Genomic DNA, 22454 nt, shown 5'->3' with positions numbered 1-22454 from the left:
AGGGAGAGGAATTCTGGGTTTGAGTTACATAAACACACAGCAAGATGGTCTCATGAAACTGAGAGCCAGGTAACCAGCCATGTGGTGGGATCAAGAATAGAATAAACAGGGTAATTAAGTTATGAAATAGTTGGGAACAGTCCCAAGCTTATGACCTAAGCATTTATTCATAAATACAGTTAAGTCTCAGAGTCATTAATTTAGGAACACTAAGGCCAGGTGAAAAAGCCCTCAGTTATGATAATTAGTTCAAGAACCCATAGTAATTTATAAAGGATTTAAATCAATTTAAATTATATTGTTCTTTTCACAACTAAAATATTTCCAAAATTAAACTTCATTGGGGAAAACTGTAATTATAAATTCTTATCCAGCCAACTAACATACATATCTCTTATCCTCAGCCCTAGATGTAAGTAAAATGGCGATGCCATATATGATAAGGCTCCATGGATTCCATCCTCAACATGGTCGTGAACAACTTGGACTCCAACATTTTGAAGTCTTGAAGCATACATAATCCCATCATCTCTCAGGATATCATATTGACAGGTAAGAATATATGTTGGTGGCAAGTGCCGTAAGAGAGCATCATTGGCTATCAAGGGCAATGCTCTGTGGTCCATCAGTGCTGGCAGGGAGACACCCGATCTTCCAAGCACAGGCTCAGTGTACACATGGTTCTTTCTAAACTTGTCAGGGAGAAGAGTACTCCAGTTGACAAACTTGAACAGATGTCTGGACTCCAGAGGCATATGCTGGTTTTTTCTCATTGCCTGTGGAAGTGCCTCATCCTTGGTGAAAAACAAACTCACAAGTTTTATGCCTATGTCCCTTGTCAGAACTACAGCATGTTCATTTTCTCGATGAGCGGGCAACTGAGTGTCAATCACCTGTAAGCCAGGATAAAGAAGGGCTTGCAGCTTGAATTTATGCTTTACTTCAGGATCATTCTGCACCTGAAAATATGATGTCCAATGAGGCAATGGCTCCAACAGTTTAACAGATAAAACATGTCTGACATGAAAAAGACATAATAACAAACCTAGAGTACTGTCATAAAACATGGTTATGCCAAAAATGCCTATAATACCCTTAATCATCATTAAATACCCTGGCAATGAAATCTCATTTTTAAAATATTGGTTATGTATATTAGAAAAAAATGATAGAAAGTTTAGGAGGGTACAGTGTCAGAAAGTAAAAAGAGGGGAGATATATAAATATATTTTATCAAAAGTAAATAATAGAGATAACACAATCTAAAAGGTGACAAAGGATTTTACATATATAAATATATAGAATTTATTCTTGACAACTGGCCAAGGTGCAGCTGATAAGGGACTCCAATGCTCAGCCCTGTATAGAACTTCTGTATAATCTACATCTTCCCAAGTCTTAGACACAGAAATATTCTAGGAGCCAAAGGTAGTAAATGACTCTAAGGAAATTATTTGTCTTGACAGTGTAGGACAGTTGCACATACAAGATCTGTATAAGCCCAGACTAGACTAAGTCCCTGCATAGAGAGGAAAACTGAAAAGGAAAATTTGAATTCTTATATTTATAAATGATATAGTTAAATTAGTATTTTTTTAATAATTTATTTATTTTTTTCAAATCGTAATTCATTCACACGGGGGTTATAAACACAGAAAGGCAGGACGTGGCGAAGGGGACTGGAGTGTAGGTGTTCAGCGGGAATACAGATATCTTTCAGAACAGGGTATTGGCTGGGTGAAGGTACCAACTTAGATAAAGACAAGTCAAATTAGTATTTAAATTAATATTTAAAAATTTATGTATGATCTTCCAGAAGGCTCTTAAATCTCATAAATATTTTCACTAGATAAGATGAAATAAAGTTAACCACAGCTATCAGAGCCTTGGTGCAAACTTGACTAACCTGCCAGTTCTGTATCCCTCATGCCTATAAAACTAGAACTACATGGACTGAAACATTCTACTTCCAGTACACGTTATGTCCTTGATCCTTTGCACCGTGGTGGCAGTGGCCTCTGTGTGCCACCATGGTTTAGCTGGGGAAAATTTCCTCAGAGATTCTCCTTGAAAATGAAATTTGTTTAGAACACTTTTTCTCTTTGGTTGTAAGCATGACACTGGAGTCGAAGTGGCTACCTGTCTTTAGAAGTAGTGATTTGTAGAGTGGATGTGAGTTTAAGACATTAAAATTGAGCTGCAAATGTTATTTCTGCATTTCTTGTGTATGTAATGATTTCTAATCATATTTTGGCAAAAGTTGGATGAATTAGTCTCATTTTTATAGTCTTTAAAAATAAAAATGTGTCTTGTGATTTGTTAATGTACTAGGAGTGGGGATAAGTGTTTATTAGCTCTTTTGTATGTTTAATTTCTGGACCACACTGTAGCTATTTATGCCATTCAATCTTAAAATAATGTAAAACTATAAAATGAATATCTCAATTGTATTATCAATAAAAGAGAACAGAAAATATCCTTTTATAAAACTGAAATTTATATGATAAGCTCAAAGCTCTTGGTCAGTCGGTCTTGCTCTCAAAGCATCTTTCCTGTTTTAAGAGAGTTCAAAAATTCTCCTTAATGACCCCATTCTCTTTAATAACCATAGTTAATTTGTCTGAACTCTTTCTGTCCTCAACTTCACTAGATGCAAGCTCCCTTACTCACTGACTTGGGTATTTCTCATGTTTTCTGCCTTGCTTTATGACCTCTTTCACTGTAAATATGATAAAGGCAGTAAGCAATAACAATGCCAAAGCCTAGCTCCTATGCTGTCTTAAAATTACCTTTGCCAAAAACCTTAATCCACTACTTTTTAATTCAGCCTCACTCAAATTTCAACACACAAGCAGAAGGCAGCTAGTTACTTTGAGATAAACTGACACAAACAGCTTCTAATCCGATTCCCACTAAAGTATGTGTTCCTCATGGAAACCTCATGAGCACAGTATTCTTGCTCCTCATTTTCAGTTAGCACTTGAATCTTCAAATCTCCTTATTATTGTCTGTCAATCACTACATATGTCACTCTACAACTTTACTAAGGCCACGTTCCTTCTACACAGCAGTTTTATCCTCAACTGTATTCTGGTGTGAACTATGAATTTGAAATTAGTGAATGTGGATCCCCGCTGTGTGTACATAGTGCCATGTGTCAGGGTGCTCTTACTTCTATGACTGTGTACTTGGATTCCTTAGAGACCACTGTGAACTCAACTTTGATAAATGTTCCAGTCAGATATGTCTTCATGGAGGTCTATGTGTGAATGGAGACAGCAATAACCACTGTGACTGTACAAATAGTGGATTCAGGGGACACACTGTGAGAACTTGATGCCTCTTTGTCAAAGACTTGTCATAATAATGCACCATATGAAGACAGGTGCCCCGTGCGAGATGGACATAAATGGATGTAGTAGCAACTTCTTCCAATTTTGAGGGAAATATGCCAAGCTGACCTCAGAACATCTATATAGATACATCGCATGCTTGCCTTCCTCCTTCAGCTACCTTGGAGCCTCAGGCCCTATTTGTATCTGTCAGCCTAGATTCACAGACAGGACTCTAGCATAACTGTCCTATGAGGTGTTCTACCTAGCATCTAGCCAAAACAGTTACAGAGACCCTAGTTGGAGCTCCAGAAGTCTTGTGAAACAGTTGGTGGAAGGATTGAGGATCATTGAGAGATAGAGACTCAACAATAAGACCAATAGAGTCAACTAACTTAGACCCTCGGGGTCCCTAGAGACGGAACTGCCAACGAGACAGCATACTAGGGTTGGACCTAGGTCCCCACACAGATGTAGCAGTTATGTTGTGCAGCTTGGTGTTCATGTGGGTCCACTCAACATCTAGAATGGAGATTTATCCTGACTCTGTTGCTTATCTGTGGATCCTGGTCCTCTAACTGGGCTATCTTGTCTAGCCTCAGTAGGAGAAAGTGTACTTAGTTTTGGAGTGACTTGAGGTGCTAGCTTAGGTTGATTGCCTAAGAGGGATCTCCTTCTTCTCAAAGGTGAAGGAGAGAGAGGGATAGGGAGAGGAGTCATGTAAGGGGGGACTGGGAGGAGATGGGTGATTGTGATCAGTATGTAAAGTGAATAAATAAATAAATTAATTAATTAATGAAAAATTTAATTGTAAACCAAATTCAAAGGGAAAGTTGAATTATTTATGTACCCTAGCATTTTAATACTGTTGAGGAGCTGAAGATACTCTACTAAAACATGAGGTCTAGTGTGATTTAGCTGGAAGTTTCAATATCCACATGATGGTTACCACCAGAGTCCATAGACCCTGTGCCAGCATACATAAAATACTATTTTGTTTTCTTTGTTAGATATTAATTAACAAGAGTCTTCATAATGTTTTAATGCCTGAGAAATATAACATCAGAACCAACTTTTACAAATAAAATGAAGGTTGAAATAAAAATAGTACTGACATAAAGGTAGACATGTAGATAAATATAACAATAAATGTATAAGCCAAATTAACTATGTTCTGCTTAATTGATGTTTCACTCTAGACCATTGTAATTCTTTGGGAATAAATGCTCCTTTTCATGAACAAAACCAGAGGAACAGATCTAGCAGAACAAAGAGCTGAAACAGCTACTCCTCACAAAGCCAAACATACTGTACCTGCTGTGTCACCGCTGCAGCCAGAGTTCCTCCAGAACTGTCTCCTGATATAGCAATTCGGGTAGAATCTACTCCATACTTTGTAAGAATTTTATCTTGAAGAAAAAACTTGACTGCTGTGATACCATCTTCAAATTGTGCAGGAAATTGATATTGAGGAGCTAGCCTGTAACTTTAACACAGACCAGGAAAGCATATAGATCATAAGTGTACACCATCCAACAATGTCTCAAACATCTAACACATGCACTGTGGCATCAAGTCCTACTGTTGAGTTTTTAAATATTGACCCAAGGTTTTCCCCTAAGGCTTAACTAAAATAAAAGATAATATAAAATTATTTAAACATGTAATTAAGATAGTGGACAGTCTTGTGCCTGAAGGTATTGGATTGCTTCAAACCGCTTAGTTTTATAAGGAAACATTTTATTTCAAGTGCATTTTATACTGGAGAGATTCTGTACTGTATCTTTCTTTATTTCCTTAATGTAACTGGCTATAAAAACATCATGCTTTCTTTTTGTTCTTCAGAATGCCAAAATTTACAAATATCTATATTTATTGTTGAATGTTCATGGTAGGAATCCTAGAATATAATATGAACTTCCCTAAAACTTCCTAAAAAATAATTTAGGTATTGCTATGTACACAAAAGATGTTTATATATATTATGTCAAACATAATAAATTTAGAAGAATGAAAATTATAATGATTATACTAAATGTGGGGCAGGTCCTGTATCATCACATTAAATATGATTCCAACTTAAATTTTCCCCAAAAAACAAAGACACTGCTCCAGTATTGTAATCTACTTTTTCTGGGATGATAAGCATAATAAACATGTTAGAAACTCCTTTCTTTAGATTGTTATTCAGTTTTATCCAAACTTCTATAGTTTAAAAAATATCATCATATAAGATTAAAAATATTGGATTAGAAATTTTTACTTAAGTTTTTGTTGTTATGAACTAAGATGAAGATGGACAAAAAAACTATTCATCTTGAATTTTGAATTTTGAATAATGAATTTTGGAGTCAAATTCAGATTCAGAAATCTAGAGTATACTAATATGAGTAAGAATATGAGTAAGAAAATAATGAGCTATCCTAAGATACTCCAGTACACGTGCTCCAAATACCTTCAGAGTATAAAGTCACTTTTTGAGAGTATGTGTTCAACATTTCAAGTGGCCCCAAACTTTATTACCTACAGCACTCTAAACCACTGATTTTAAACCTGTGGGTCATGCTCCCACAAAGATGTTCAGAAAATACAGATATTTGCATTATTATATGTAATAGTAGTAAAATTACAGTTATGAGGTATTAATGAAAATAATTTTATGGCAAGGGATCTCCATATGAGGAACTGTATTAAAGGTCACAACATTAGGAAGTTGAGACTATTCTAAATAATAATTATTTTGAAACTAAACATCTTATTTCAAGCATAAATATGATCAAATATTTCAACTGTGCAATGATTCATTTCCTCCTTCCTGGTTGACTATGTAATAAGGGACACAACTGGACCATATAGGTCTTAAGCAATAAGATTTCACAAAGTAGTCAAATTAGGATCTATTTCGAATATTTTAGTTTTGTTTTGTTTTAGGACAATATTTAGGATATTGGACTCCTTTAGAGGTTAGTCTATACAACAATTGTGACAGATAATACATAGTAAATTTAGATGTATTATTTGGAAATTGAACTTATAGACAGTTAAGCCAAAAATCATACTAGTCAAAGAAAAATAACTCTTACTCTACTCCAACAACAACAGCATCAAGTTTGTTTGCAGTCCATCTGTTCAGGAAATCAAAAGCCTTCTGTTCTGAAATGAAAAGAGAAAGGTCAAAGTACTGTTCATAATTTAAAAAGTGACATAAATAATGACAGATATCTATATGAGAAATGTGATTTCAGATTATCAAACAGGACTCTTTATTTCCTACCCATTTCCATTCAGAGAGCACTGAACCAATGCAACATTCTTGAATCTCTCTCTACAGACGAAGAGATGACTTTGCATATTGATATTTTGAAGAGGAAAATTAAGCTGTCACATCTTAGTTTTAACTTGTCGCCTTCTATTAGCCACACAATTACCCTTCTTATAACCTTCTATGAACTGGTGCACTGTATTATCCTCTGCTGCTTCATTCCAGAAGTTTTAGGCAATAGAGGACACTAATTGCTCTTCCTACAGTCAACACAGCCTGGTCTATAATCCCCGACTCTCCCATCAACAGATAAACATGAACACACCATGTCTTCATTAGAAATAACCATTTTGCCATTCAACTACATCAGTAGTTCTCAAACTGTGAGTCACAATTCTTTTGGCAAACCTCTAACTCCAAAAAAAGTTACATTAGTATTTATAATAGTAACAGGATTATAGTTATGAAATAGCAACAAAAATAGTTTTGTGGATGTGGGTCACCACAACATAAGGACATGTATTAAAGGGTTGCAGCATTAGAAAGGTTGAAAACTATTGCTCTATATGAACTCTTGGCATATTCTTTCAGTAGGGTCATGAATTCAGTAAGAAGGAATGCAGTATGTCTCTCCTTTTGCATACATACATACATACGTGTGTGTGTGTGTGTGTGTGTGTGTTGTAGCTATGTAAGTAGATGATATATAGATAGATATTGTATATGTAAGGTAACTTAATTGCTTAAAAGCTCTGCTTTTGTGTTCACATCTGACACACAAGTGATTGACTCTCATCCAACATACATAGATGAACATTTGTGTCTACATACAGGCCACAGATTTCTCAAGTACGCACCTGTGCTGATTACTTTCTTTATTAACTGAACACAAGCTAGTCACATCTGGGATGAGGGAATCTCACTTGAAAAAAATGTCTCCTTAAGATTGGCCTACAGGCAAGGCTGTGGGGTTTGGTTCTGATTAATGATTAGTATAGAGGGGAATCAGTCCACTGTGAGTGGTCCCATCTCTGGATAGATGATCCTTGGTTGCATAAGAAAGGCTGAGCAAGCTATGCAAAACAAGCCAATAAACCAGACCCTCTTCTTAGCCCCTGCTTCAATGTCTGCTCCCATGGTTCCTGCCCTTATCTTTCCTAATATATGTATGATATGTGATGTAACATAAAATATACCTTTCTGTCTCAGGTTTGTTTTTGTTATGGTGTTTATCATAACAATAGGAGACAAACTAACAATCCACCAATTCCATTTTCCACCTCCCTAGATGCAATGTCTTTATATGTGCTGTGATGTCTATTAACAATATAGTCGCTACAAAATCTTGGAAAGTCGCCAAATTTTAAAATTATGATCAAAATCTAGACCTTTAAAAGATATGTATCTCTTACAGATTAATAAAATATTTAAATTAAAAGGTATTTAGTTACTGAGTATATAAAAATTTAGAAAACAAAGAAGTTAAGTCATTCAATATTTTAGGTAAAATGATTCCATTTATGATTAAAAATCTAGCTATTCATTTTTAAGAAAAAGAAATGCCTAGCTGAAGACAAAGTATCTAAGAAATTAAGCCTACATTTTTCCCATTTGATGTCCTTTGTTTTTATATTTTAGACTTGGATTTGTATTTACCACTGAATCTATTGCATTTTCAATTGTCTTACAGTCAAAGCCAAAATAAAGGTTTTTTTCTTATTCTTATATCATTGATATGATCTGTCTGGTCATGATTCTCAGTGGTCAGTGCCCAGTAAAAGAATGTATAGCACTTATAAGAGTTAAGCTCAAACAGGAAGACCTGCACATATTGATGGAAAAACAAGAACAACAAATGTTTATAAAGCATCTACTGGAAAATAAGGTGGGAATGATTTAATTTTTCTCCAAATTAACATTTATTGTTTAATTTAAAGCTTTCCTTCAATATTCCTTTTATTCTCTAACATTTCTTAGATTCTCCCTACCTCAGTACTCACCCAACTTCATTTCTCTTTAAAAAAAAAAAAGCAGAAATGAACATCAAAACAAATAAGAAATATTAAAAAACAACAGCAGCAACAACAAAAACAGAAAAAAATTCTTGTTTATCAAAGCAATTTTGGCATGTTCTAGAACAGAAGTAATCTGAGAAAACTAAATAAAACCAACTGAAGTTTGAAAACAGCGATAAACATAGCCAAAAAAACAACATATGCTCAAGTGAGAGTGTGCACCTCATGCACCTCACTCCACCACCAATACACACCAAAGAAGCATAAACAAAAAAAAATGTTACTTTATCTCAACATGAAAGTATGAGTAGCACTTGGAGCACAGTATAATGCGAAAAAAATAAAAAAAAACGTTTTCAGAGACAGAATTGAGATCGAATGAAGTCTACAGAAAGCAAAAAGCTCAGCTGTGGAGCTGAAATAAATCATAGAAAGGAGCATTGACTGGTTAAGAATATTGACTGAAGTAAAGCCAGGCAATAGACTGCAAAGGAATTTCAATGTGGTCTATGTAGTAATGTTAGTGTATAATTGAGAGAAAAAGAAACCATGTGCATAAAAAAGATTTTAAGATAACATTGATGACCATAAATTGATAAAATCAAATATAGATCAAGAGCCATGCAATACCCATCAAAGAAACCAATATCAAGAGGGAAAATATTTCCTCTTCTGAGAGTACTTAAAAGAAGGGAGCCCAGCTATGTTGGAAGTAAAACTGACATAAAGAAATTCAGGTAAGAATGAAAGATTCAGAATGTGAGAACATGCAATTCCCCATGTTCTTCATTTGCTCTGAAATAGTATAAAGTTTTATTTCTAGAAGACTAGGAGAGTTCCAGTGTTGTACCAGGAAAGAAACTTACACATTGACAGGATTTCCTGGCCCACAGCAGGGTATTAAGGAACAATAGCTTTTACTATGTTTAGGTATGGGCCTTGAATTCCTGATCTTTCTAGGACTTTTACCAAGAAGGGTAAAATTTGAATTTTGTCAAATGCTTTCTCAGCATCTAGTGAGATGATTATGTGTCTTTTTTCTTTAAGTTTGTTTATATAGTGGATTTTCTTGATGGATTTCTGTACATTGAACCATCCCTGCATTCCTGGGATAAACCCTACTTGATCATGATGGAGGATTGTTTTGATGTGTTCTTGGTTTGTTTGCAACTCAAGAGTTTTATTGAGTACTTTTTTAATTGTTATTCATAAAAGAGATTGGTCTGAAGTTCTCTTTCTTTGTTGGGTCTTTGTGTGGTTGAGGTTTGAACGTAATTGTGGCTTCATAGGAAAAAAAATGGGTATTATTCCTTCTGTTTCTATTTTGTGGAATAGTTTGAAGAGGATTGTTATCAGGTCTTCTTTGAAGGTCTGATAGAATTCTGTACTAAAACTACCTGGTCCTGGGCATTTTTTGGTTCGGAGACTTTTAATGACTGCTCTTACTTCTTTAACGGTTATGGGACTGTTTAGATGATTTATCTGCTCCTGATTTAACGTTGGCCCATGCCTATACATAATAAAAGCAATATAGAGCAAACCAGTAGTCAACAGCAAACTACATGGAGAGAAACTTGAAGCAATCCCACTAAAATCAGGGACTAGACAAGGCTGCACACTTTCTGCTATCTATTCAATAAAGCACTCAAAGGCTTTTCCAGAGCAATTAGAAAACAAAAGGAGGGTAAAGGGATGCAAATAGGAAAGGAAGAAGTCAAAATATCACTATTTGCAGGTGATATGATAGTATACTTAGGTAACTCCAAAAACTTCCACCAGAGAAGTCCTAAACCTAATAAACAATTTCAGCAAAGTTGCTAGATATAAATTCAACTCAAAGAAATCAGTAGCTTTCCTCTACTGAAAGGATAATCAGGGTGAGAAAGAAATTAGGGTAAAGACACCCTTCACAATAGTCCCAAATAATACAAAATACCTTGGTGTGAATCTAACCAAGCAAGTGAAAGATCTGTATCACAAGAACTTCAAGTCCCTGATGAAAAAAATTGAATAAGATCTCAGAAGATGGAAAGATTCCCCATGCTCATGGATTGGCAGGATTAATATAGTAAAAATGGCCATCTTGTTGAAAGCAGTCTAAAGATTCAATGCAATCCCCATCAAAATTCCAATTCAATTCTTCATAGAGTTAGAAAGAGCAATCTGCAAATTCATTTGGAATAACAACAACAACAACAAAAACAAAAACAGGGTAGTAAAAACTATTTTTGAACAGTAGAAGAACTTCTGGGGGAATCACCATCCCTCATTTCAAGCTGTACTACAGAGCAATAGTGATAAAACCTGCATGGTACTGATACAGAGATAGGCAAGAAGATCAATGTAGTAGAATTGAAGACACAGAAATGAACACACACACACACACACACACACACACACACACACACATGGTCACTTGATCTCTGACAAAGGAGTTAAAACCATCCAGTGGGGAAAAAAAGGCAGCATTTTCAACAAATGATGGTGGTTCAACTGGAGGTCAGCATGTAGAAGAATGCTAATCAATCTATTTTAAATGCTTGTACAAAGTTCAAGTCCAAGTTGATCATGGACTGCCATAAACAAGATACACTGAAACTAACAGAAGAGAAAGTGGGGAAGAGCCTCAAACACATGAGCACAGGGGAAAAGTTCCTGAACAGAACACCAATGGTATATGCTCTAAGGGCAAGAATTGACAAATGGGACCTCATAAAATTGCAAAGCTTCTATAAGGCAAAGGACACTGTCAATAAGACAAAATGGCAACCAAGAGACTGGGAAAAGATCTTTACCAATACTGTATCTGATAGAGGGCTAATATCCAATACATACAAAGAACTCAAGAAATCCTGAGAAACTTCAGATAACCAAATAACCCTATTTTAAAATGGAGTACAGAGCTAAACAAAGAATTCTCAACTGAGGAAAATGATGAAAAAGCACCTAAAGTAAAGTTCAGCATCCTTAGTCATCAGGGAAATGCAAATCAAAACAACCTTGAAATTCCACTTCACACCTTTCAGAATGGTTAAGATCAAAAATGCAGGTGATAGCAGATGCTGGAGATGATGTAGAGAAAGAAGAACACTCCTCTATTGTTGGTGGGATTGCAAGAAGGTAAATCCACTCTGGAAATCAGTCTGGAAGTTTCTCAGAAAATTGTACATAGTATTACCTGTGATCCCAGTTATACCACTCCTGGGCATATACCCAAAAGATGCTCCAACATATAACAAGGATACATGCTCCACTATGTTCATAGCAGCCTTATTTATAATAGCCAGAAGCTGGAAAGAACCCAGATCTCTTTCAACAGAGGAATGGATACAGAAAATATGGTACATTTACACAATGGAGTACTACTCAGCTATTAAAAACAATGAATTCATGAACTTCTTATGAAAATGGATGAAACTAGAAAATATCATCCTGAGTGAGGTAACCTAATCATAGAAAAGCACAAATGATATGCATTCACTGATACCTGGTATTAGTCCAAAAGCTCACAATACCCACGTTACAACTCATAGACCACATGAAACTCGAGAAGAAGGAAAACCAAAGTGTGGTGCTTTGTTCCTTCTTAGAAGGAGAACAAAATACTCATGGGAGCAAATATGGAAACAAACTGTGGAGCAGAGACTGGAAGAGGGCCATCCAGAGACTGACCCACCCTGGATACATCCAATGTGCAGTTACCAAATGCAGAGACTGTTGTGGATACCAGGAAGTACATGCTGACAGGAGCCTGATATGTCTGTCTCCTGAGAAGACCTGCCAGAGCCTGACATATAGAGAGGCAGGTTCTTGCAGCAAACCAATGAACAGGTAACTGGATCCCCAATGCGGGAGTTAGAGAGAAGACTAAAGGAACAGAACTTGTGGCCCCATGGGAAGAATGACAATACCAACAACCAGAGCTCCCAGGGTCTAAACAGCGAGCCTAGGAACACACATGGTGGGACCCTTGGATCCAGCTGTATTTTAGTGGAGGATGGCCTTTTCTGGCATCAGTGTGAAAAGAGGTCCATGGACCATTGAATAATCCAGTGTGGTAGAATTCTAGGGTGGGGAGGCAGTAGTGGGTGGATGGTTGGGAGCACATCTTCCTAGAGCAGGAGAAGGGGAGCTGTGATAAGGAGTTTCTGGGGAAGAAATGGGGCAAAGAGATAAAATCTGAAATGTAAATAAATAAAATATCCAATAAGAAAAAAAATGGATGCCAAGGAACTTTCTGCTGAGTGTCCATGGTAGCCTACATCTAGGCATACTTATGTCTAGATGAAAAGGAAGGATCCACTTACAGGCATATGGCATGATCCTGATCAGGAATTTAATATGGAAACGAGGGTATGTTTGTGTTTTTTTTCTGCAGGATGCTGAAGGAGCATGGTGACTTGCAGAGTAATTGGAGAGACATGCTGATGCTGGAACAAAGAATGATGCTTACCCTTGAGCTTGCTGAGTGCCCTGACAATGGTGACTGGGAAGCTGTATTGGACATATGTTCCTGACCCACCTTTGCTTGCCTATGTCCCAGATGGGCCAAGGTGCCTTGCCTCAAGTTTTTAGACCTTGAGGGACAGAGAATCAAAAAGAGAATTTATAATGATTCATATAGATTTCTTAAATGTGACCAGTTATTTGGACTCAATCATGGACTGGTCTAGAACTCAATCCAATATTGGAAATAACAGTCTTCATTTGGAAGGCTGGTTCTGGACATTTTCAAGACATATTTGGATTTTAGCTGCAGTTATCTATGATGTTATATTAGCAAGAGATAAAGTTGGGACAGGATCTGGATTTCAAACAAGTGTTAGCGCATTGTTAAAGCTCTTTTAATTGTTATGTTAAAAGTGCTTTTGTTTCTTTTACAGTATTTAATGTAAGTTGTATTGATTGTACACTTTCCCATTTTTGAAATCTGGCATGTCTGTTACAGGGGTCTATCAACCATATTTTGTTTTATTGCCCTGAGTATTACAGGACATTTGTATACTGAAAAAAGCTTGCAAGAACTGGAAGAAGTGATTCTGGCTTTAAGCAGAACCAAGAGGGTAATGGACTTGATTATTGCTTGTATAAAAGTTTTAATTACATTAATGGCTAGCAAGACTGCTTCTCCAATTACTTTGACACAAGAAGTGAAAACAGCTATTTTTATTAATCATTTAGCCAAAAAAAATGTTGCTAATGTGTTGAATATAAAAGAGGATTTAAATAGGTGTTTGGAATAAGAAATTGATGCTCGTTATCTTGTTCAGATTATTGGAAGGAGGTTCAGAGTTTAAGGGTAAGAAGCCATCATGAGTACCATGCCAAATATCAATGGATTTGTGTTACTTCTAAAATTTACAATGACAGCCATTATAATGAGGAAAAGTTTAGACACTTGCAAGGTATTTGGCATAATTCTAGCACCTCTCTGGATGTTTTAAATTTTTGTAGTGAGATTAAAAATTTAAAGATTGCTGCTCTGCTCTTAGCTTTGATGCTACAGATATTACTGATAAAATTATCCATGGACTGAAGCTTATCTTTAACAACACCAACATGTTGGCAGCCAAAGTACATGACTTGAAACTGAAAATGGACCCCCAGACAGTTATTAATTTAACAGGCTGGCAAGCCAAGGACGAGTAAGATTCTGCACAGAGCCTTACCAACCTACAATAGTGCATTGCACTTGATAATGCATATTCCATGATGGGTAAGGAAGGCATTCATATCAGAATGACCTAAGACAGCCTCAGTGTTGTTAATGAAATAAAAAGGGAGAGATATGGAGAGCTTTTGGAGCTGCTTGGTAGGAATCTGACATTGGCCAAGGTCAAGGATATGAGCTGCAGGCAAGAATCTGACATTAGGTAGAACAAAGAAGTAATTTCAGGTAGGACTCTAAATCTTAGGCTAGAACAAAGAAGTAAGATCAGGTAGGAATCTAAATCTTAGGCTAGAACAAAGAAGTAGGCTTCAGGCATGAAAATGACTTTGGGCTAGGACAGGAAAGTAGGCTCAGATATTTTGGTCATCTTGATAAGCCCTTAGAAAAAGTGGTTATGGGAGTGATCACAGGACTTTGTTTATTACCTTGCTTGTTCTTTGAGTATTTGTGCTTATTGTCTTGCTTGTTACTTGACTATTTGCATCTATTGTACTGCTAGTTCCTCAACCTAGAACTGACCTTAATATTTGCATGTAATTAAAATGGTATAAAGCAGATTGGGGAAAAAATAATAATTTTTTTTAAAAAAGGAAAAAAAGAAAAAAATGAGCAGTAGCAAAATACATCTCTGAGAAACCAGACAGTCAGCATCAACATCAACCAGAAACTAATCTGAGGCACTTTCTACCAAGTTAACCAACCCAAAAGTAGGAACCCATAATCTGTTTAGCCTAAACTCTAAGCCACCATATTTTAGAATCATTGTCCTTCAAAGGGAAATCAATCCTTTTGTCTCACTGTATGCTCTGGAATTAATCTTTAAAGCATCTTTTAAAGTCTTGGGAAGTCTCTGTTCCACAGGATGGGATTCGTGAAAGTTGTCAAGAATAAGGCCTACTTTAGAAGATACCAAGTGAGATTTAGAAGGCGACGAGAGGGTAAAACTGACTACTATGCACGGAAACGATTGGTGATCCAGGACAAGAATAAGTACAACACACCCAAATATAGGATGACAGTTCGTGTAACTAACAGAGATATCATCTGCCAGATTGCATATGCCCTTATCGAAGGGGATATGATCATCTACACAGCATAAGCACACGAACTTCCAAAATACGATGTGAAAGTTGGCCTGACAAATTATGCTCCAGCCTATTGCACTGGCCTGCTGTTGGCTCGCAGGCTTCTGAATAGGTTTGACATGGACAAGATCTATGAAGTTCAGGTGGAGGCGAATGGAAATGAATACAATGTGGAAAGCATTGACGGTCAGCCTGGTGCCTTCACTTGCTATTTGGATGCAGGTCTTGCCCGAACTACAACTGGCAATAAAGTTTTCGGGGCCCTGAAGAAAGCTGTGGATGGAGGCTTGTCTATCCCTCATAGTACCAAACGATTCCCTGGTTATGACTCTGAAAGCAAGGAGTTCCATGCAGAGGTACGTTGGAAGCACATCATGGGTCAGAATGTGGCAGACTACATGCGCTACCTAATGGAGGGAGATGAAGATGCATATAAGAAACAGTTCTCGCAGTACATGAAGAACAACGTAACTCCTGACATGATGGAGGAGATGTATAAGAAAGCTCATGCTGCTATCCGAGAGAATCCAGTCTATGAGAAGAAGCCCAAGAAAGAAGTGAAGAAGAAGAGGTGGAATCGTCCTAAAATGTCTCTTGCACAGAAGAAAGAACGAGTTGCTCAAAAGAAGACAAGCTTCCGCAGAGCTCAGGAATGGGCTGCTGAAAGCTAAATCAATTTTCTATGAAGATTTTTTCATAAAGACAATAAACAGATTGATCAAGCAGCAAAAAATAAATAAATAAAAAATAAAGTCTTGGGAAGGGAGAACAATGTGTGTGAGATTTTCCTACATCTAGCAAATATACTGGCTTCCTTAGCTACTGTACAACTCACTGAGCCACTTTCTACAGCACAGTCTTAGTTCTTTTTCCTTGATTTACTATTCCTGCGAGTCTTCTTGTAATTCCATCACTGTGTGTATAATGATCATTATAAAGATGATCATTAGCATCAACAGCATACTGTGGCATTGACTTTTAAGACATTGGTCCTGGCCATAAAACAGATTTTTTTCTAAGAACATAGATCTAAATTTCTCTCCTCAGCATAGGAAACCACCTAGCTTTGCATTTTGCTTTTTTACTTTAAATTTTGCAAAGAATAAAATAAACATGATAGAGGGTTCTTCTCTCCCCACAGCCCTTATATTTGTTTTGCAATTTATGTTGAGTCACTACAAACAGCCTATACTCTATAAATACTCTATAAACATTGAATAACTGAAAGAAAAACAACAATGCAAAAGTAGTCATGTTCTTTGAGATTTACGCTAAGTATGAGGCATGCACTGATTGAAACCATCATTTTCAATATACTGAATTCTATTGCCAAGCTTGAACTGCAAGGGAGCATACTCAATTTTCTCTACCATATTAAAAATCTCATACACTTTTTTAAATTGTGGAATCAATTGACTATTCAGATATTACTTGAGGTTGATAAATATTCATATACTATTTTAAAATTTTTTTACAATTTCATTAACTTGCTTGTTTTCATAGTTTCCTTACAGTGGCTTTCCATATGTTGTTAATAGTCTATTACAGAATTTTCCAAAGACTTTTTCTAAGGTTTATTTTTTTTATTTTTCACATTTATCAGCTTTATATGTGCCTTATAATTATTACAGGAGACAAGCACAGAATCTCCACTTTATGAATGGGGCTTTTTTTTCATATGTAAAGTTTTATTTTGTGTTTCCCCTTAGGGTCAAATTGCACAATTTTCCTCTGAGCTTTACCACTTTAGTAATAAATTACAAACTCTCTCTTGAATCAAGAGCACATATTTCCTCTTATAGACATCCTTTCAATGTTACAGCTGCTAAAAAAAAAAATCCTGAAGCCAAGGAGAAAATGTTGTAGCAATTGGCTTATCCATGACATGTTTTTTTGTTTATTGCACATAAAAGATAAATAAAATGCCACCTAAGAAAGGGGCTTTCACTGGGACTCACTTACTAGAACAATATCCAGCCTGCAGGAAGACCTGAGTTTGAACCCTAATACTGCATAGACCAGGTTTGAGACAAATGCATTTCATCATAGAACTCAAGAGGGTGAAGATCATAAGTGAAATGTTATCGCCAACTAAGTAGTACTTTCCAGGGAAAACTAAGATAGATGAGTTCCTATCTCAAAAACAAAAGTAAATAAATGTGAACCAGTGTAAAGCAAACTCTGCAATTAAAGCCTCTATCAGAGTATTCCTCAAACATATTTGTATCTATCATTGTATTGGATATCTAGCATGTACATCTCTATTATGCCTATATATATATGTATATCATATGTAAATGTATATGTAAATATATATATGTAAATATACCAATACTTGTGTATTACAAACATGCAACTAGTTGTTCTATTTCCTTACATGATAAACTTACTAAAACTCCCGAAACAAAAACCTCCTCCATGAAAATAGATCACAGCTCGTCTTGGAGCTTCTGACTTTCTCTTTGGTAAGTACAAACGCACAGGAATGTCAACAAAGGTAGTATCAGTTACTGTGATGTGTTCATCAGAATGTGGTTCTGTGTAATCCAGACTGATTAGCATGGAGACAAATTCTTCATATCTCATAACACCTATATTTTCAAGACACAGAGCCTATAAAGAAACAAAATAAAAATAATTGAACATCAGTTCTGTAATATCAAATATATGTGAAAATAAAGTTTAGAAAACAAAACAAACAAACAAACCAACAAAAAACAGCAAAGAGAAGCCAAACAGAAATTAAAAATTTGTAAAATTAAACCCAAATAATATTATGACCATCTTTTCGTTGACCTTTCTGCCTTTGAAACCTCAGGTGTTTTAGATTAAATGTTATTTTAAAAAGCATCTTTACTTATATTTTAAAGATGTTTTGAATTTATTGCTTAATTGTGGGTCCCTCTTCCGGAGGGCTTCCCATGAAGATCTCTGACCCAGCCGGTTGCGGGGGGTCAAGGCCAAGCAGAAAGAGTGAGAGCAGGGAGGGGGAACCACCTCTGCTGCCTCTGCTGCTGCCTCTGCCATGTCTCCACTGTCGCAGCTCAGTTGCTCCCAGGTGCTGCACCTGTCTCTGTGCACTGAGCTGGTCTAGACTGGGCCGGTGAGAAGCTGGCTAGCTAGCAAGGAGGGGAGGGTCCTGAGGCGCTTTGGGAGAGCAGATCTCTTCCCAAGTGTTACAACTCTTGCAACAGAAACTCTCGGACAATGGGATGATTCTCATAACCTTTACTTCTCCTGAATAGGCCTCTTATATACAGTTTTCGGGTGGGTCAGTGTCTGGCAGCAGATAACACCTGTTGCCTTGGTCTGAGAGCTTGGAGATACCTCATCTACATGTGGGAGAGCCTGAGACACTGTTCCTCAGTGACTAATGGCCATAGATCTCTCGTGGGAGGGACTATGGAGGGCTGAAGCTAAGTGAAAGGAACCAGGGGCCCAGGAGCAAAGCCAAACACCTACGGTCTGTTTAGGGTCCGGGGTTCGAGGCCTGTGCTTGACCAGGCGCCCAGCTGCCTCTCACAGCCCACTACCCCACACTTAATTATAAATCTTTCAAAAATTCTATGTCTTATAATCCCTCTAATTTTGTATTTTGTCCTATGTTCCTTCTAAAATTACATTATTTATTTCAATTTTAAATATTATATGACCACATTATACATAATCTGAACTTGGTTTTTGTTTGTTTGTTTTTTTAGTGCTATTTTTTTCCCAGTTCTCTAAAATCCTTCTTTGATATTATTGCAGAGATCTGACCAGCCTACCTAGAAACTGGACAATTTAATCAAGGAATAAATTTTTAAACTTCCAGAGCCAACAGTACTTTAAATAGCCTTTATTACTACATGTATTACAGACTAAGATATGTATGGCTATTCTCTATATTTTGATGATGGAAATGCACTGAGAAAATTGCAGCAATACCTGTCAAATTTATTCACACACATGAGCACTGCCCACAGAGTCTGGAGCAGCAGGCTTGTACCATATCCTCTGAGCTTGTATTATGCCTTGTAGTTTAGTTTTATTTTATGGGATTCATTACCATACAACTGAGTGGATCTCTAATTCTCGTTCTTTCTCTTGGGCTCTTTTTTCTCTGTTGATTTGTCTTATTCAACTTTGATGTGATAGGTTATTTTATCTTATTATATTTATTTTTTTATATATTTTTCAAATGAATGAATGGATTAAAGCCTACAAGCTATGGGAAAGGTTAATGTCTGAACTACCATTTAAACGTGCAGGCATAAGGAATAAGTTTTCTCTGATAGATAACACTATGTATATCAACTACTCCAGCACAAGGCTCATATTGAGGAGTAGTTGACCAGCATATAACACTCTCCATCCATTTAGTGTGCTTTTATTTGGTTACACGTTAGTGGGGGTTTTGTTCTGTTTCAGTTTTTACTTTTTGGTTGTTATTATATTTTGTTTTCTAGGTTTTTAGGGTTTTTTTTTTGTTGTATTCAGTTTTGAGTTTGTTTCCTGGAAAAAAAATATTTTGTGGATAGGGAGGAAGAGAAGATGTAGAAGGAAGTTGGAGGAAGGGATATTACAAAAATGTGTTTGAATTTAAAAATTGTCTTATATAATAAAGTATAATAAAAACTAGAAAGCTACTGATCAATGTTCACTGACATTATTATGTAAAAATCCATGCAATGATAATACCAGTAATAAAGTTATAGTGGAGTTCTAGTACAATATAGATAAATATTTTAAGGTGTATACAGGAGTGTAGTTCATGCTAACAGTCAATAAATATTGCCTTATTCTTTAAGTATTATTTAATTATTCAATCTAGAGGGGCAGGTAAGATGTCTCAATAGGTAGAGGTACCTATCTCCAACCATGAACATTTCTAAAATTCACCTTCTAGAAGAACTGACCCTTATATGATGTCCTTTGACCACTACACATGCTTTGGTATGAACCTTACCTCCAACACACACACACACACACACACACACACACACACCAACTAGTTAATTAATTTTGAAATGTAACAAAAGTTCATAAGTATTTCCTAACTAATTAAATATAAAAAAGATATGACCTGTTAATATGAGTGCATGAGATATCAATATATTCAGATATTTTTTCATTCAATAAATTTGCTCTTGAAAAATAAATTTTTTTAGGAAATGGCCTTATTTAATTATGTCAATGTTTTCTGGATTTAAAATGATACTTAAGCCTTTTTAGACTATGAAATCTAGTTATGTAGAGATTATCACATATTCTTCTAATGTCTGATTGTTACTACACAGAACAATCCACACAAATATTAAACTAGTACCCTCACTTCTAGGTTAATGGGTAAAATTGAGAGTCAAGGAAGTTTCTCATAGTTATGTATGTATATTTTACAAAACTCTTTTGAAACAACATATGTTTGTAAAATAATCCACTGATTTTTTTCAAGGCTATATAATAAAGAACTTTATTTTTTTTACTTTCATACAATAAAAAGCAATGTATTTATTGTCTTTGCATTCTAAATTGTAGCACTGAGTGCTAAAATTATCAAAGCTTTCCAAATTTGCTAGAATGAACTCTAATTACATTTTCATTCTGTCTATTATCATTACAGAAGTACAGGGTAATAATTCATAATGTCAAATACATAAAGCATGTATTTTAATGATGTATACATGATTGGAAACATGTGAAGCTGACAAAGTAGCAGCATCATGTTAGAGTGAGATGACAGATAATGTTGTGATACTGATGAAAGCATGGATATTTCTTATTAAACACATATGAAAAATCATAAGAGAACTGACATGGGCTGGCTCCTGTATTCATTCTTCAATCAAGGAATCAGAACATTTGAAAAAGAGAACTGTGGGAGAAAGACAAAGAGACTCAAAACTTTATAAAGAACTTTAGTTTTAGAGTTCATAGAACTGTGCTTCTCTTAAACCTTGGACTGCTAAAACTTCTGATCATCTATTAATTCTGCTAGCTTAGATTTTTTCACTCATCACCTGTTAGAACTGTCAAAGGATACCCACTTTCTGCTACATACCCACCATCCACATAAAGAGCACAGTTAAATAATGCAACCTGGGGATCAAATTTAAGCTGTTACTCTCTTTGTATGCACTTTCTGAATATATTTTCCTCTCATATAAAATATACAGTTAAAAGACTGGAGAATGAAAGGAGATATATGTACATACAAAGAAAGCACATATATTACAGCATCAAAAGTGCTAGTCTCTAACTACACAGGAACAACTATAACAGTATATCCACTTTGCATATTCTAAGATAACCCCAGAATTCCAGCAGTTTAGAATTGGAGACAGACAACAGAAGCTATGGAAATAAGAAAATTCCTAATTTGTTATCAAGCAAGTACTGTTAATAATAATTCATGTCTTTATACTAGAGAAAAACATAGTTATAAAACCAATAATCATATAAACAATATTCTTTAAAAAGTGATATTTCTTTCAAAATTATAATATCAATAGTATTATCAAAATATTAAAAAATATTCATTCTTAATCATAGAAAAATTATACTCTTCTTACCATAAGGGAGCCAGTTTTAGCAACTGCATTCAAGGCCATTACTTTCCAGGTTTCTTCAATGTTGTCAGGCATGGGTGTGTAAATATAAGATAAAAAGCTAACAAAAAGAAGCCACAAACAGAGAGCTTTGAATCCCATGGTATCCTAGACTTTTGCCAGGGCAGAGATTAAAATATTTCCGTAAATACTGAATAAAAAGCCACAGAATTAATACACTGAGATCCCTCTCAGGTAAGCACAACTATTCCCACGAGGTGAAGCTGATTCTTATTTCCGACAGTGCAGTGTCATTTCTAACTTGTTTTGCAAATACAAAGACTCGGAAGTAGATGTTGAAATTCATCAGGTGAGGTACCTATTATTAACATACAATTTAAATTCCCTGCAGTGTTTCTTCATTCTGTGATATTAAAGTCAGCATGAAATAGTTTTAGGAAATCAGGACCCAAATGCAAGAACTGGATAATTTTTGAAGTAATCTTTTTTAGTTGCAATGTTTTCTAACAGGTTTATAGTAAGTTATTTGATTTCCACTCAA

General features: G+C 35.7%; 1 protein-coding gene and 1 pseudogene across 1 annotated transcript; one reads left to right on the top strand and one right to left on the bottom strand.

The window, feature by feature from the left end:
• Nucleotides 1-208: 208 nt before the first annotated feature.
• On the bottom strand, nt 209-22272 carry LOC114617931 (arylacetamide deacetylase-like 2). The gene is made up of 5 exons (XM_028763620.1): nt 21917-22272; nt 17756-17978; nt 6416-6485; nt 4647-4818; nt 209-959 (listed from the first exon to the last, which is right to left on the bottom strand). Exons 1-5 carry the CDS (start codon nt 22052-22054, stop codon nt 357-359), a joined length of 1206 nt encoding a protein of 401 aa, XP_028619453.1. The 5' UTR covers nt 22055-22272; the 3' UTR covers nt 209-356.
• LOC114617932 lies at nt 15131-16036 on the top strand (annotated as a pseudogene).
• Nucleotides 22273-22454: the final 182 nt, after the last annotated feature.

Source organism: Grammomys surdaster, unplaced genomic scaffold (assembly GCF_004785775.1).
Source record: "Grammomys surdaster isolate TR1022 unplaced genomic scaffold, NIH_TR_1.0 139, whole genome shotgun sequence".
Classification (NCBI taxonomy): Eukaryota; Metazoa; Chordata; class Mammalia; order Rodentia; family Muridae; genus Grammomys; species Grammomys surdaster.
The sequence above is the reverse complement of the archived record's forward strand: the minus strand, read 5'-3'. Positions and strand labels throughout refer to the sequence as shown.

Coding starts and splice junctions, on each gene's coding strand:
- LOC114617931 (XM_028763620.1), bottom strand. CDS start 22,054: ATGGGATTCAAAGCTCTCTGTTTGTGGCTTCTTTTTGTTAGCTTTTTA. Junction 17,979..21,916: donor CTAAAACTGGCTCCCTTATG/GTAAGAAGAGTA, acceptor GTTTCTTTATAG/GCTCTGTGTCTTGAAAATAT. Junction 960..4,646: donor CTGCAGCGGTGACACAGCAG/GTACAGTATGTT, acceptor TCATATTTTCAG/GTGCAGAATGATCCTGAAGT.